This window comes from Chenopodium quinoa, unplaced genomic scaffold (genome assembly GCF_001683475.1).
Source record: "Chenopodium quinoa cultivar QQ74 unplaced genomic scaffold, ASM168347v1, whole genome shotgun sequence".
NCBI lineage: Eukaryota > Viridiplantae > Streptophyta > Magnoliopsida > Caryophyllales > Amaranthaceae > Chenopodium > Chenopodium quinoa.
In genome coordinates this window covers 7,330,082-7,344,632 of record NW_018743955.1, presented here as the reverse complement: position 1 = coordinate 7,344,632, position 14,551 = coordinate 7,330,082, and the positions used below count along the sequence as shown (strand labels likewise).

The 14,551-nt window shown below is 32.1% G+C and overlaps 1 protein-coding gene and 1 pseudogene across 1 annotated transcript; both read right to left on the bottom strand.

Annotated features, from left to right (window-relative positions):
• Nucleotides 1–2,739: 2,739 nt before the first annotated feature.
• On the bottom strand, nt 2,740–4,000 carry LOC110689518 (annotated as a pseudogene).
• Nucleotides 4,001–8,173: 4,173 nt separating this feature from the next.
• Nucleotides 8,174–11,427, bottom strand: LOC110689357 (putative glycerol-3-phosphate transporter 1). Its single transcript, XM_021866136.1, has 3 exons — nt 11,178–11,427; nt 9,286–10,416; nt 8,174–9,179 (listed from the first exon to the last, which is right to left on the bottom strand). The coding sequence occupies exons 2-3, from the start codon at nt 10,328–10,330 to the stop codon at nt 8,629–8,631; spliced, it is 1,596 nt and encodes a 531-aa protein (XP_021721828.1). The 5' UTR covers nt 10,331–10,416; nt 11,178–11,427; the 3' UTR covers nt 8,174–8,628.
• Between the last annotated feature and the right edge of the window lie 3,124 nt (nt 11,428–14,551).

Here is a 14,551-nt window from a genome sequence, read left to right as displayed (position 1 = left end):
CAAAACATTGAGCGGGTAATCCTTGATGGAGTAACTCTAAACCGATCAAGTAACATCCGGCTGAGTTAACCCTAACCGACCGAATAACCCTAAAATAAGTAACCCCGTACAATAAAACTTTATGAAAACTTTTTATTCAAAAAAAAAAAAAAAAACCCTCGAAACTTGGAACAAATATGAATAATAGACCTATTTAGAGGGTTTCGAAAAAAAAAAAAAAAAAAAGATCTTTCTAGAGAAATCAGGGAGAAACTTGAGGAAGAGTCCACCCAGAAAAATCACCTCGAATTATTTCGAGGGAAGAAGAAGAATAACAAAGAACGAAGGTGAAATAATGGGAATTGTGAAGAGCTGCTTCTCATTCATGGTGGGCACTGTTTGCGGCGTTTATATCGCCCAGAATTACAAAGTTCCTGATGTTCAAAAGCTCGCTTCAACCGCCTTGTTCATGGGTCGTCTCATCGAGCAAAATTATCGCAAACCCAAGAAATCTGACGAAGATTAATCAATTTTTTCTGGGATCATTCAATTCTAACAGGTTTTACTTTTTCATATTAGGGTTCAATATGATTTTTAATTTTTTTTTTAATGTGATTTTATTGGTAGTTGTAATAGTATAAGAAATTCTTGGTGATTTAGCTGGATTTTTTGAGGTGGGGTATACTTAGATTTTTGTGTGAAGTGTCAAATATTAACTATTATTCGAGTAATGTAAATTTTGATACTGATAATTTAAAATTGAAGAAAATTTTGTTCTTCACAAGTTTTGAATTTATAGGTTTCCTTTATTGATGAAATTGTTGATGATGTTTTGAATGAATTATGATATTGCATAAGATTATTGATTAGGTTGGTGACTGTTGTGATTGAACACCAATTTCATAGAATTACAGATTTACAGAGTTCATCTTGTAGGGAATTTGATATTTTTCAAAAAAAAAAAAAAAAAAAAAAAAAAAAAAATTATAGAACTTGGGCTGGTGTAAGTCTGAGGCTATATTTTGTGTTAAATTATACTGTCTGGTTTTGTTCATATTGTTTTGAAGTAATTGTATATTGATGTTTAAAGTTTTTCAGTTGGTTTTCTGATGTGCAATTGAATTAGGAACAATGAAACTTTCTTATTTTGCTGCTGTTGTTAGGCAATGTAGAATGCATATAGATGCAAACATCGGCGCAATACCAATGTCAGGTTTTAGAGGGCACTTTGGTATTTGGTTTTAGAGTGCAGTATGCACTGCATAGTAAGGGCAAGTTGTGGGAATGTGGGATGTATCCTTAAGTTTCTTTTGAATCATTAGAATGACTTATAGCAGAAGCTTAGATGGTGGATCATACTGTCGAACTTGACTTGTTATTAGATAGAAATCTATCAGTAAGATTCAGCAGCTTGAACTCCCTTCTTTCTTTCTCTACCAGCCTTCTGCCCTTCTTCACTCTCATGAGAGATTGTATCTTCCTTGAAGTTGCAAAAGGCTTTGAAGGCGTTCCCGTCTTCTTAATCAGGGCTAAATATTACTTCTGAAACTTGTTCTTAAGGTTTTTGGAGCTACATGGATAGAAATCCTGCGTTTTTGCCTTTGAATTTTCTCTAGTTTACTGGCTTCTTGTATGTCATGTTATGATGTCAATAATAAGTGGCAGAGTGGTGCAGAAATTGTATGTGCCTTCTTTATTACTATCCTTAGAAGCTGCTTGCTAGGTATAGCTGGTATACTGTCTTGTCATTGTAGGATTGATTGATCAGATCTCTTTTTTTATCCGTAAATTGCCTTAGTTAAAGCAACTCGGCTATGAACTGCTTTGACAAGTCTACAGCTTCCTGTATTACATAGTTATGCTCAATTTCACCTTGAACATGGAATGCCTAGTTGGCTTTCGCTTATGGTTGAGATAGGTTTAATCCATAGTTTGGATGATGTATACAATTAGGGCTTGCTTCCCCATGAACATGTCCTGCTGAGTGCTGACTCTGAGCCTGACAAACTATGTTAGGTATCAGGGTTTATGGCTTGAATTTTAAATCTTTCAGAGTAGTAAGCCCTAATTAAAAGATTATTATGTATGCTGCCTATCCGGTTCTAGTTGATTGTACAAGCAAATTTGTTGTGAATCATTGGGAGGAGTTATTGGATGTTTTATAGTGCATTCTAACTACTACTGAATCATAGCTTTCTGTCAAACAGATTAAGCAAGTAGAAGGCCTAGAATTTTCCTATACTTGATATTCACCTTGTGAGCTATTCTAGCTACCTTTATAGTTGCTCTAGGCTTTTGATGAAACCCACCCCTTCTTAAGCAGTGATTAGTTTCACGACTACCTTCTTTGCCTTTCTTGCTTTTACTTTGGCGTTCCTGCCTGTGAGCATTGTGTATCTGAAACATCTTTGCATGACTCATTCTTTTCCTCTTTTTGGAAGTTGAGTTGTCATAATCTGCAGATTCCTGCTCATAACCTATAATATCTTAGGAGTTCATTTCAATCTCTTTTATCAACTGTCTAATGAAAAGTTTCTCAAAAAAAAATAAAAAAAATAAAAATAAATAAAAAAGAGACTGTCTAATGAAATAATTGGAACTGTTACTAGTAAGCTGATTATGGGTTGCTTTAGTAAATGTAGTGCATGAAAAATCTCATATGTCATCCTGCATCATATAGGATCTGACCAGTGTTGCCTCGAATATGCTATGGCTGATTGACTTTCACTTATGATTGAGATATACATTGTATTATCGGAATTTTTTTTTTTTTTTTTGAATGGACATTGTATTTTTGGATGGTGAGTCCTATATACCTGTAGATTTTTAAGCATTTAGGCTCTTTTTCGCTGTGTAATCACTTCACTATGTCACTCTTCTGTTCATGGAGTTTCTGGGTCTTCAGAAACAATTTCTTCGGTCCAACCCAAGTTTAGCTGGATTGTCATTGTAGTGTTAGCCTACAATCTTGGGAAACCCTACTTACAAGGAAATAGGGCACATTAAAAAAATATACTCTAAAGACAGTGCACAGAAGTTGTAATCAACTTTCTATTAACAAAATTACATACTCTGTAGAAATTAATAAATGTTCAGATTTCTAGCCTTAAGTTTGTTTACATAACTATTTCATCAAGTTGTAAATGATGTTTCCCTCGGAAAAAGTAAAAAGTTGTAACTGATGTAAAAGTCAGGACTCGGCCAACTGCTGTATGTTATCAAGCACCTCGCTTCGCATATTCACCTCCACAGAATCATCAACTTGCTTCTGTATTGCTGAAATCATGTCACCCTTTTGATTTGAGCGCCACCTACAGATATTTGGCAATGGCTAACACATATAGACCGCAATCATATGCGTTTGATTGCTGATGGGTCTCGCATTCCATATACTTGGGTAAAACTGCAGGTCCGGTAGCAGCAACTGATTCAGATTTCGTGTCTTCAACAGGTTTGGATACTCCAGACTGCACGCGTATCTTCTTCTTATTCTTCTGTTTCTTTAATGAAGGTGATGAGATATGCGCCCTTGAAACTTCACTCCCACCCGGCCCCATGTATTCCTTGACGGCATCATACAGCTTCATGGCATGAAAGCTATTCAATTCCTGCATGCTGTCATAATGCATAAACAAATTCTTCATCATGTCATACACCAGGGTGCTCCAATGACTCCCACCAGATTCATCGTTGTCATTAACAGGGAAAAGAACCAGTGTCTTGCTTGACAGATTAGAGGAATTTGCGAAATCTTCAACAAATTTAGCATACTTGCAGTCTGCTAGACAAACAGATACACTCGGTTTGACAAACAGGATATCATCAGTTTTGCAGTTTTGCTTTTGCTAGATGAGCACAGGTAACTGAAGTAGAATGCAATGATTTGGTCATTGAGAAAACACGGTTCTCTTAATGTGTCAAGATCTGAAAGTCGCAACACAATATCATTGTACTTCAAGTCTTCAACACTACTTTGTCTTCCATGTCTGGTTTTCACAATGCAACGAATTATAGTTAAAGATTAATCCCTGGATCAACGGATTGCGAAACGCGAAAGCAAGACGAGGAAAGGGTTATGTATTCAATCGAAATTAATCAGCATTCGTTTGTTTGGATTGTACAATCCTAGACTCTTGAGTATATATAACTCTAATTGACTCCTTCTCTACTCCAAGTTTCTAACACGGAATAGTAAATTTTTTTTTTGGGTTAGAACAGAATTATTATATGGAAACTTCTATCTATTGTTGGATTTATTGCAAGTTTGCAACAAATTGTATTAGTCCAATATTAACATTAAAGTCCCAAAAACACTTATAAACATTTAGGGGAGTTTGGTTAGTGTATTTTTTTTTTTATTGAAAAATTGAATCCGTTTTCCGTGTGTTTGGTTTGAAGGCTCGGTAACAATTGTCATTACCCTTAGGGTAACAAATATGCTTACCCTCCTCTTAACAAATGTCATTTATTTTCATGGTTAAACCAAACAAATGAAAAGGTAATAGGCCTAGCTAAATGATTTCTTTTTCTCATCTTATTTATTTCCTTTGCACTCCATTTCCATTTTCCAAACCAAACCATCCCCCCCCCCCCCTTTTTAACGTAATCGCTTATATTTTGATGTCTCTTATGCTCTTGATAAATCTCTTTTATATGCTATATTGATCCTTTTGTATTTAGATTAACTTACGACAAAAAAATTACATTAAAAAAGGAGATTTTTATTTTTAAAAAGTAAATTAAAGAAATCAAATAATTTTCCTTCTCACAAAATTATTTTAGTAATCAATGATAAACCCAGTTTAGTTTAGTTCTGTTCAGTTCCTAATTCTCTCACAAACAATTCATTTCAGCTCTATTCAATTCAGTTCAGTTCAGTTCAATTCAGCTCCAATCAATTCAGTTCAACTAAGTTTTGTAAATCAGGATAGGCCCGTAGTCTAGTCGTCTTTTCTTACAAGATTTTTTGTAGTAATTTTTATATTATTTTAGGAACTTCTAACACTTAATTATGTGACAATTTTCTTTCCTATTTTTTTTTGTCTAAATTGTGTGACAAACATCATGGATACAATCAGTCACATAGTTAATCAACCTAAACTGTGAGAGTGAGAGGTAGCTCAAGTGGTTAGAGCTTCCCTCCAGATTCCAAGAGATTTTGGGATCGATTCTCACCCCCACCCTGTGGCTCTCTAAACACCAAAAAAAAATCAACCTAAACTGTCTATTATCGCTACTTCATTATCATTATGTGTAATCAAGGTGACGATGTTAGTATCACTATATATTACTATTAATTACAGTAGGGTTATTTATATAAATATATGTAAATCTATGATATCATCACCTTAAATTAGTGGTTAAAAGATTGATTGCTATGATTATTAGTAATCTAAATTGTGGTTCTCTGTCAAAAAACAAAAATCTAAATTGTGGTTCACATAAAAGATGACCTCAATTAATTTAAAATAAATAAGGTAAAGCCTAACTCGCATGATGGCACTAGTCTAGACTTTGGAGAATGACTCAAATAATCAATTCCCCAATTTCAAGTGGTCACTTTATTTTAACCACTATTATTGCTTCATATTTAACCATATGTATTACTTGTTTAACTTTTCCTTGTTTCGAATAGACCATTTTGATGGGCCTTTTTTTATTAAATGAAAATGGGATGCGGAATATCGTTGCATCATAAGTAAAGTGGCAATATTTGACAACAATTTTGAAGTAACAATTACCATTTCACGGAAATCAAAGTCCTACGTAGTCACATAGACCATAAGTCGTTGATATAAGTCTCATCACAGAGAATGAGGGATAGCTCAGCATAGAGCTTTCCTTCCGATTCCAGAATTGTTTTATGTGGCAGACTTGTATTTTACCATTTACGGAAGTATACAAATTACGACAATTTCATCTTATACAAATCATTAAATTCTAATTATGTTAAACTTGTGGCTCATAATTCACAACCTTCATCTACATAATTACCTACATCCACCTAAATCCCTTGTTCCTAGTGAACACATAACTTATATAATAGGTGCTAGAGAACAAGGTGTTTAGTATATTCATACAAGCACTAGCTCTTTAAGACTTGCGTATTCAAAATGCATAAGCAAGAGTCAGTCATTCGTCAATCCAAATTTCCAATAATATTCAAGAATTGTAGACTTTATAGTATGATTTAGAATCATTATTAGTGACTAAAGACTATCTTAATCTCTATAATTTACAATTATAGCAAATTTGTCAACATTTTTGTCAACCACATACTAAAAATCAACACCCACTTCATATATAATCAAGATATTTTATTTTTTTTGTACATACCAATGATTCTTTTTTTTTTACAACGTCCAAATTTATTGGATATGTATAAAGGCTTAAAAGTCTATAAGAATCATTGAACTTAATTTCACTAGATAAATATAACTTTTCTAAACAATTTGAGAATATTCAAAGGTTGATTCCTAACATTTATCATCATGTCCAAGCTTAAATCTTTGTTTTCATACACATTACAAGATAGTAATCACATTTAATTAATTGAAGTTGTTTAGAAAACAAGCAACTATTCTCTTGTATTGTACTAAGCTGGAGTTCCAATCACTATAATGAGCCACTAATTACACATTTTCTTATACTTGAAAAACACTACAAGCAAAAGCAACAAGGCTTACAACTTACAAGAGCTGTCTAATTAGGGGCAAAGGAGATTCGGAAGGCCAGTTGAGGACCATATTGATTAGGACGATCATTTATATCAAAATCAACAATACGTATAAATGATACCAAACAAGCCCTTAGACAACACGTATATTTGCAACTATTGTGAATCTTGCCATAGTTACAGTTATTAAAAAATTGTACATATATATGCAATTATGCATAGATTGTCAATAATACATCATCATATCCCCCCTTTGAAGGTTCTTGGCGTCACATCCAAATCAATTTCTAATACGTTGAATAATTGCATGATATCACAATTACTTTTCATATATAGTGGTCCCCTCCTCTCAATTCCAGAAACAAAACTTTAATTACCTAAAAAATACTAATTAAACTAGTTAATTATTTGTCCATTTCATAATGACAGCATTTGATAGCTACTAAAGCCTACTAAGCATGATTAGTACTCCCTAAATAAAATTAATTTGGGACATGTTCAACAGTAATTAAGCGGCCTTATCTACAAGTTGTAGCCAATAAATATAGTAGAAGGTTTAATTATAGCTCATAGTTTTGACACGGTTTAATATTAAATTAAAGTAATCATACAAGTAAAATAATAAAAACTATAGGTTAAAATTAAATGCATGCTAGCTTAGTGTAAGTGTAATATGAGTATATAAACCTTGTACTTTAGTGTGAATATAATTAGCAATATGGTACTTGTTATGTTGGGTGATGAAGACAAGGAGGAAATTTCCTTGCTTACCTAAAATGATTTCAAGATTTCAATTTACATGTGACAATTCTAGAAGAGGAAATTTCCTTGCCTATATGATTTCAACCATTATTAATTTTAAGTTTCAATTGATTTATTATGGAGGATTTTAAGCCTATCTTTTTATCGATTTGATGTACATGTAGATCCATTTTGGAGTTGAATGCTTATCCCACTATAAAATATCAATTTCCCAATATAAAGATTGAGGGGGGGGGTGTAGAGGAGTGTTATTTCTACCGACTTTCTTTTCTTTTTTTAATAAAACTCTACAAAATAGCTAGTTTAGTTGACAAAATTGAAAAATAATTGTACGTGTGGTATCAAATATTTGAAAGTCGTGTTTTAGTTCAATAAAGACTGATAGTGTGTGTGGAACTATAATATGCAATACAACGTTCAACCGATCAAGAAACCTTTTGTTGCACATATACAAAGTGTAAGGAATTAGTAGGTAATCCAAGATTGACATATATTTTTGAGACATAACCACACTTGTCCTTGGAGAAAAATGAATTTTGCCTACAATACAAAATGTCATTGTAGAGTAACATGAATTCCTACTCTCTCGACCCAAAATAATATTTTTTTATAGTAGTATGTAATAATTATTTTTCTTTGTTTCATAAATAATACTCCATAGGTCATTTTCTATAATACGAGTATGTAAAATACAAGTATAAACAAGCTTCAACTTCAAACATTCTCAGCTCACAATGGTATACAGAATAAAAAGAATGGAGTAAAAACTTCGTGCCTCATAATTAAACGATTTTTTTGAATGCCGATTTTTTAGTACAAAACATACAAAAACAAAACTTTGTACAAATGTGATAAATATAATTTACAACATGAAGCTTTTCCCTCCATAATTCCAAATATAATTTATGGAAAGGAAAATAAAATTTCACAATCTTTTTCTTAGTTTCTGATATCCCAAATAAGGGATTTCTGATCCTTGAACTTGGTACTTGGTAGTAATATCCCCTGTAAAAGCCCTCCAATACAGAATGTACAGATGAATGTATGTGATCCTTTGCTCCAACTCTAGTTAGACGTCGAGGGTCTTTGCCATCTCTTCGTTTCTTCCTACGAGCTGAGGATATATATGAGCCTAAGTTCATGAACACTCTAACAATAATCACACAATTAACAAAAAAAATTATCCTGTTTTACGGGATTTTTGTTTATTTTCATACAAGAACATCTGCTCTTGACCCTCTAGGAGATCTGTATCCATCAATTTTTGCACGTATTTCATCGATCACAAGTTTAGTGAGTAGTAGTCCTGCTATTAAAGCTGCTGTCATCAACATTGTGAAAACTGCATCCCAGCTTATGGCTGAGAAGTAACCTGTAAGCAAAGGTCCAATAGCAGCACCAATTGAGCCTGTACCATCTATAATCGCGGTGACAGTAGCAAGTGCCCTTGAGTTACCCTTAAGTGATTTATGTGTTCCGAGATCAGCTGAAACTGCAGTTGTGATTAAAGCATACGGTCCATTGACAAACATTCCGGCAATGAACATGAGGCCAATATTCATATACACATTGATGAATCCATAGCTTCTGTACATGTACAGAGCCGGGATAGTAAAATATGTGAATGAAGCTGCTGTTATTGCCCTGGCATCAAGTTTATCCGATACAAAACCAGCTAAAATTCCACCAACAACACCTCCTAAATCGAAGAAGGTTGACAGGTTTCCTGCTGTCTCACTAGATAGGTATTCTCCTCCAATTTCTGCAATGTACATAAAATTTTGTTATGGTTCAGAACTTGCAGTATTATATAATGTATTATGCAGACAAGAAAACTGGCTATTCAACTCAATCAAAGAAGTAAGTACCTGTATAACTGATGTAAAAGGGAAGCCAATACAGGAAAGTATAAGCAACCAATTTCGCGAAGAACAGGCAAAGAGCATAATTGGCTACTCCAGGAATCTTCCATGCTTCAATGAATCCAACAGCCTTTTCCTCCTCGAGTGTTTCATGTTCAGCAATTGCTTCCAAGGGCATAAAGGGTTCGGCCAAGAAACCTTTCTTAGGAGAATCAGTTTCTTCATCACCCATATGCATCCCAACGGATAAGGGACTAACAGGCAACATGAAAAAAACAACCAAGCCAAAGAACCCAATCATAAGACCAGGAACAAACATTGACCATCCCCACCCATACTTCAATAAGGCAGACGCGACCAAAGAACCAGTGATGTTGCCAACTGAAGTATGCGCGTTCCAAATGCCCATGATCAAACCCCTGCCACCCTTTCCAAACCAATTTCCAACAATTGCAACGACTGAAGGCCAACCAGTGGATTGGAACACACCAGCAAGCATTTGAACAATCAAATAGTAGTAAAAATTATGAATGTTAAACCAATATCCCATTCCAAATAATGCTGTAAAAAATCCAGTTCCAATCATCCCAATAGTTAAAAACACTCTCAAATTCATTCTATCTCCAAGGTGCCCTGAGAAGAACATTCCTCCAGCATAGACTGCAAGAAAAGCCACGTCAAGGTAACCGAGCATAGCCGTGCCATCACTCCCATTAAATGGCTCCCATCCACCATTGTTTGCACCCAATAATGTTACATTTCCATTAGATAAGTTTAGGTAATTTTTCTGCCATGGGTAGGATTTTAAGTCTAATGAAGGCGATGTTGGTGTTTGAGGATCAAGGGCACTCTTCACTATACTCGAGGTTTTTCGGGTTACATGGTATGTTGCATATGATAAAAATGTTACAATCAATACAAGTCCTTGGTAGGTATGGTATGAAAGTGATCTTTTCTTGATATCTTCGATAACTCGAATCACATAAGGTCTTTCATCTTTGATTTCTAGGCTATGATATAGTTCATGAATTGAACCTATTGATGAACTCATGAGTAATGATCAAATATGAGGAAAAGGCCAAAGTCTTTGTATTTGGGAAGATATCTTCTTACACAGGTAACAACAAACCAAGCAAGCTGTAAAACAAGAGACATAAAACCATGTTTTAGTGCACAATTACAATTTAATTAATTTATTATAAGCCAATTATAATTCTATATTCCTAAACAAACTTGTATCTTTCATTTTTTGTTTTAATCAAATATTATTAATTTCCTAGTTTAAATTAATCAAATTGTTAAATTCTAGCCACATAATCTGATCAAGGAAATACTGATATGTATTTGATTTAACATTAACTTTAACTATTCATTACTATTCAAAAATTGAAGATTTTTTATCAAGCCAAAACGTTATTTAGGTAACCTTTGAGGTGAAACATCCAAAATATCAGTCACCAATCAAAGCAAAAAAATTTTATTTTCAGTCTTATTAATCGTAACAGTAATTTCCTCTGTTTCATGAATTATGAACTAACAGTCTAACCCAACATTTCATTTTTCTTTCTATTTTTTCATCTCAATTAGCAATTTTCTTAATAAAAATCAGAATTTCATCCCCCACTTTTATGATTTTAATTTTTATTTCTACATAATTGATAAAATAATTCTGGGAAAAATAAATTAAATTAAATTAAATTAAACATTCAAAACAAAACCCAGAATTCTCTGATCAATTCCACGATTACCCATTATCTAATTTCATCCCCAAAACAAGAAAAACACAAACTTTTAACATTCAACGTAATTATAACTCCAGAAAAAAAATCAATAAATCATAATTAAAAAAAAATCCTTGAAGATTAAGGTAATATAATGAGTAAATTAAGCAAAATTACCTTAGAATGAGCTGATATATAGTGGATTGATAACTTGCCTTGAACTTTGGGATTATCAAGAAAATAATTTGGCAATTTATAAAATTTTCTCTCTCTTCTACCGAAGAATGAGTTTGGATATTGCAGCTTACTTCTTTTTACGAACAAGAAGAAGTTCGTTTGAAGCGAGGCCGTTTTCTGAGCTAGACGTGGGCTACTTATAAAATGAATGTTATTTTTTTTAATATTGTTTTTATTTTTTCTTTGATAATTAAGAAATATTATTATATTGAATAAAAAAATGTTTATATAGTTCTTCAAAAAAAAAAAAACTAGTATTTATATAGGGCTTGGAATATTTCTGCAACTCAGAAACGTTTTGTTCTATTAAGTGGAGAATTGGGGAAGTTATTTTAAGTTATTTTTACTTCATTTGTTTTGACTTTTACGTTATTTCTTATTTTGGAGGGTTGTTAAATATGTCATATACTTTTATTGTGGAGTATATACGTAATACTCCGTATTTTTCATATATTATCGTTTCAACTAATACAAGTGATTCATCATAACAAGTACTGTATTGAATTAGAACATTATAGTAGTGGCTAAGATTTGTTGTAGTGAGATCATCAATTTGATCAGACTTCTAAAAACCATATAAATCGAGAAGGCTTCATCTTGTAAAAATCGATTTTGAATAATTTTTAGGAAATGAAAAATAAATTAGTATTTAAAAAAGTTAGAAGAAATATAATTATTTTCGTGAAATATTAATTAATTGCTTTTTTTTTGTGAAAATATTAATTAATTGCTGGTATTGAATTTAACAATACTAATCTATGTGAAAGGTTTAGGCTAAACTTTATCAAATAAATAGTTGACATCTATATTCCATAAGAAATACTTTGTCAATCACTCTAATAATTATATGTAGACTTCCTTGCTTAAGCTTATAAAGAACAAATACATGTAATTGCATGAGAAAGTGACCTTTACAAATCAAAGAAATGTAATTCCCTAGCTCTTAAAATTATTACAAATTTCGATTTTTATGGTTGCTTATGCTAAACTCTGATTAGTAATTTAAATAATTGTTAGCATAAATGTTTGAACTTATGACTTTATGTTCATTAACTTTAACTTCAACCATTACTCCAATAACATGTCATATACTCACATGTCTACAACATTTTGTTAAAAAGAGTTAATCATATTCATAAACTTGAAGATTTAATGTTTAATTTTATACATGTATATTTATCAACAATCTATAATAACAAAAATTAATCTCATTTCTTTAATTTGCTCATACATTAAACCTATAGCTATTTAATTTATACTTGTATTTTATCACATAGTTTTTATTATTAAAGTTCGTTTTCAATATGTATATAACGACTCCGGACATTGCCCGCCAAAAACTTTTAGAGTAGTTGATATCTTAAACACGTACTACAATATTCATTGAATCATATAATACTTCCTCCGTTCTTTTTTACTTGACCCGCTTTGACTTTTACACTATTCACCAACCCACCTTTAACCGTCTTTTGTGAATTATAGGTAAAGAAAAACATATTCATGTAGGAACTTGTTAGAATCGTCTACATAAGTACTATCACTATATATAACTTTTATAATTTTTATTTATAGAGTATTAAAATTATTGATGTTAAACTTATGCATTAAACTTATGACTTTATGTTCATTAAACTTATGCATTGACAAGCGTGATAAAAGAAACAGGTCAAATAAAAAAGAATAGAGAAAGTATGTAATAGTAATAAAATTGTTGGTCAAAAAAAAAAAAAAAAAAAAAAAAAAAAAAAAAAAAAAAAAGAGGAGAGATCCTTCTATAGTTCTATGCAAGTATGTTTATCTGAGGTGACAAAGAATGTCCGTCAAAAGATATGGCCCCGCCCAATCAAAGGGTGAATTGGAATATGCTTTTGTATTGGTCCGCATCTATTTTATAACAACGAATATGCTTTTTATATCCCAATTTTCCACCTATTTTCTTGGTTTATTTTGCTTCATCAATCTAAATTTTAACTTTTATTTTTTGGGATGAGGTATATAAACTTCTATTGGATTGCTCTTTTTTTTAAAGACCTTATAAGAAACTAATCTTTAACACATTAAACTCATTTTGATCTTTTTTTTTCTATCTATTCTTAGATGAGGACTTGATCTCTAGTCTTGTCATTGAAAACGAGAGTGCTACCAATCAGCTAACCCCACTTATATACTTTCGTATAGTCTCACTACCTCACATTATATTTATCCAATAATCCTTACGTACACGTCAAGATATTAAGGTATTATGATGTAATCTTTTCATACATTAGCTTGGTTGTGAATGATTTTTTTTATATTGCAGGTGTTTAGTTTTTCCACTTTTTTTTTTATTCAAGTTAGGTATGAAAATCATTCAATATAGACATGGTTGGAACTCAAAAAATCCTAAATGGAGTAATATAATTTTTAAAAACCCTTAGGTTTCTTCTACTAACTTGCTTCTAAGTGTTCAAAATTTGACAAGTATGTTTTGATCGATTCTAAAAAAAAAAGGGGTAATATTCGTTTTTCAAATCAAAAATAAATGTACAGGAAAAACAAATTTTATAATCTAATATCATTTCTTTAAGTAAGCTTGGACATATAAGTGAAATACAAGTGAATATATAAATTACTCTATCAATTTTAAACATGTGGTGAAGTCATGAAGTCACCATTAGACTTGAGTTACTTAGGGCCTGTTCTCATACGTTTATTTTCAGCTCCTAATTTCATGATCCTGTTATAAAATATTCATTTCAATTCAGTTCAGTTCACCTGAGTTCAGTCAATGAGAACTTGCCCTTATTTAACAACGCGGTGGACACGATAAAAAATTGTCTAATGTAGTAGAAGTTGGTCCAAAATATATTTATTTTGATCATTTCATAAGAGTATATTAATCATATTTCGATTAAATATTGTGCTACACATCTAGGCGCTACTATATAAATTACTCCATAAAAGTTTTAGTAATAGAATTTATTCTTTGGTCTGAATGAGCTTTTGCTTGAACTCGTGGCCAAAATGCTCGTTCAAAGATGCCCATGATGAAAGCTCATAAAACCAATGCAAATACTATAATTAAACTAGGGAAATTCTACATAATACCCATGAGGTATTGACTATTCTACGTTGTGCCCCTCCCTTTGAAAAGTTCCACGTTGTAACCTCAAGGTTTTAAAAGTGATTAAATTGTACCCCTGCCGTTATCCCTCCGTTACATGTTGCCGTTAGTGGGGCCCACTTTACACCTATTTATTTTTTTTCTCGATTTTCGTGCTAAAAAATGTCCCATTAAAGGTTTTATTAGGAGTCATTTTAGTCTTAGAGGGTCC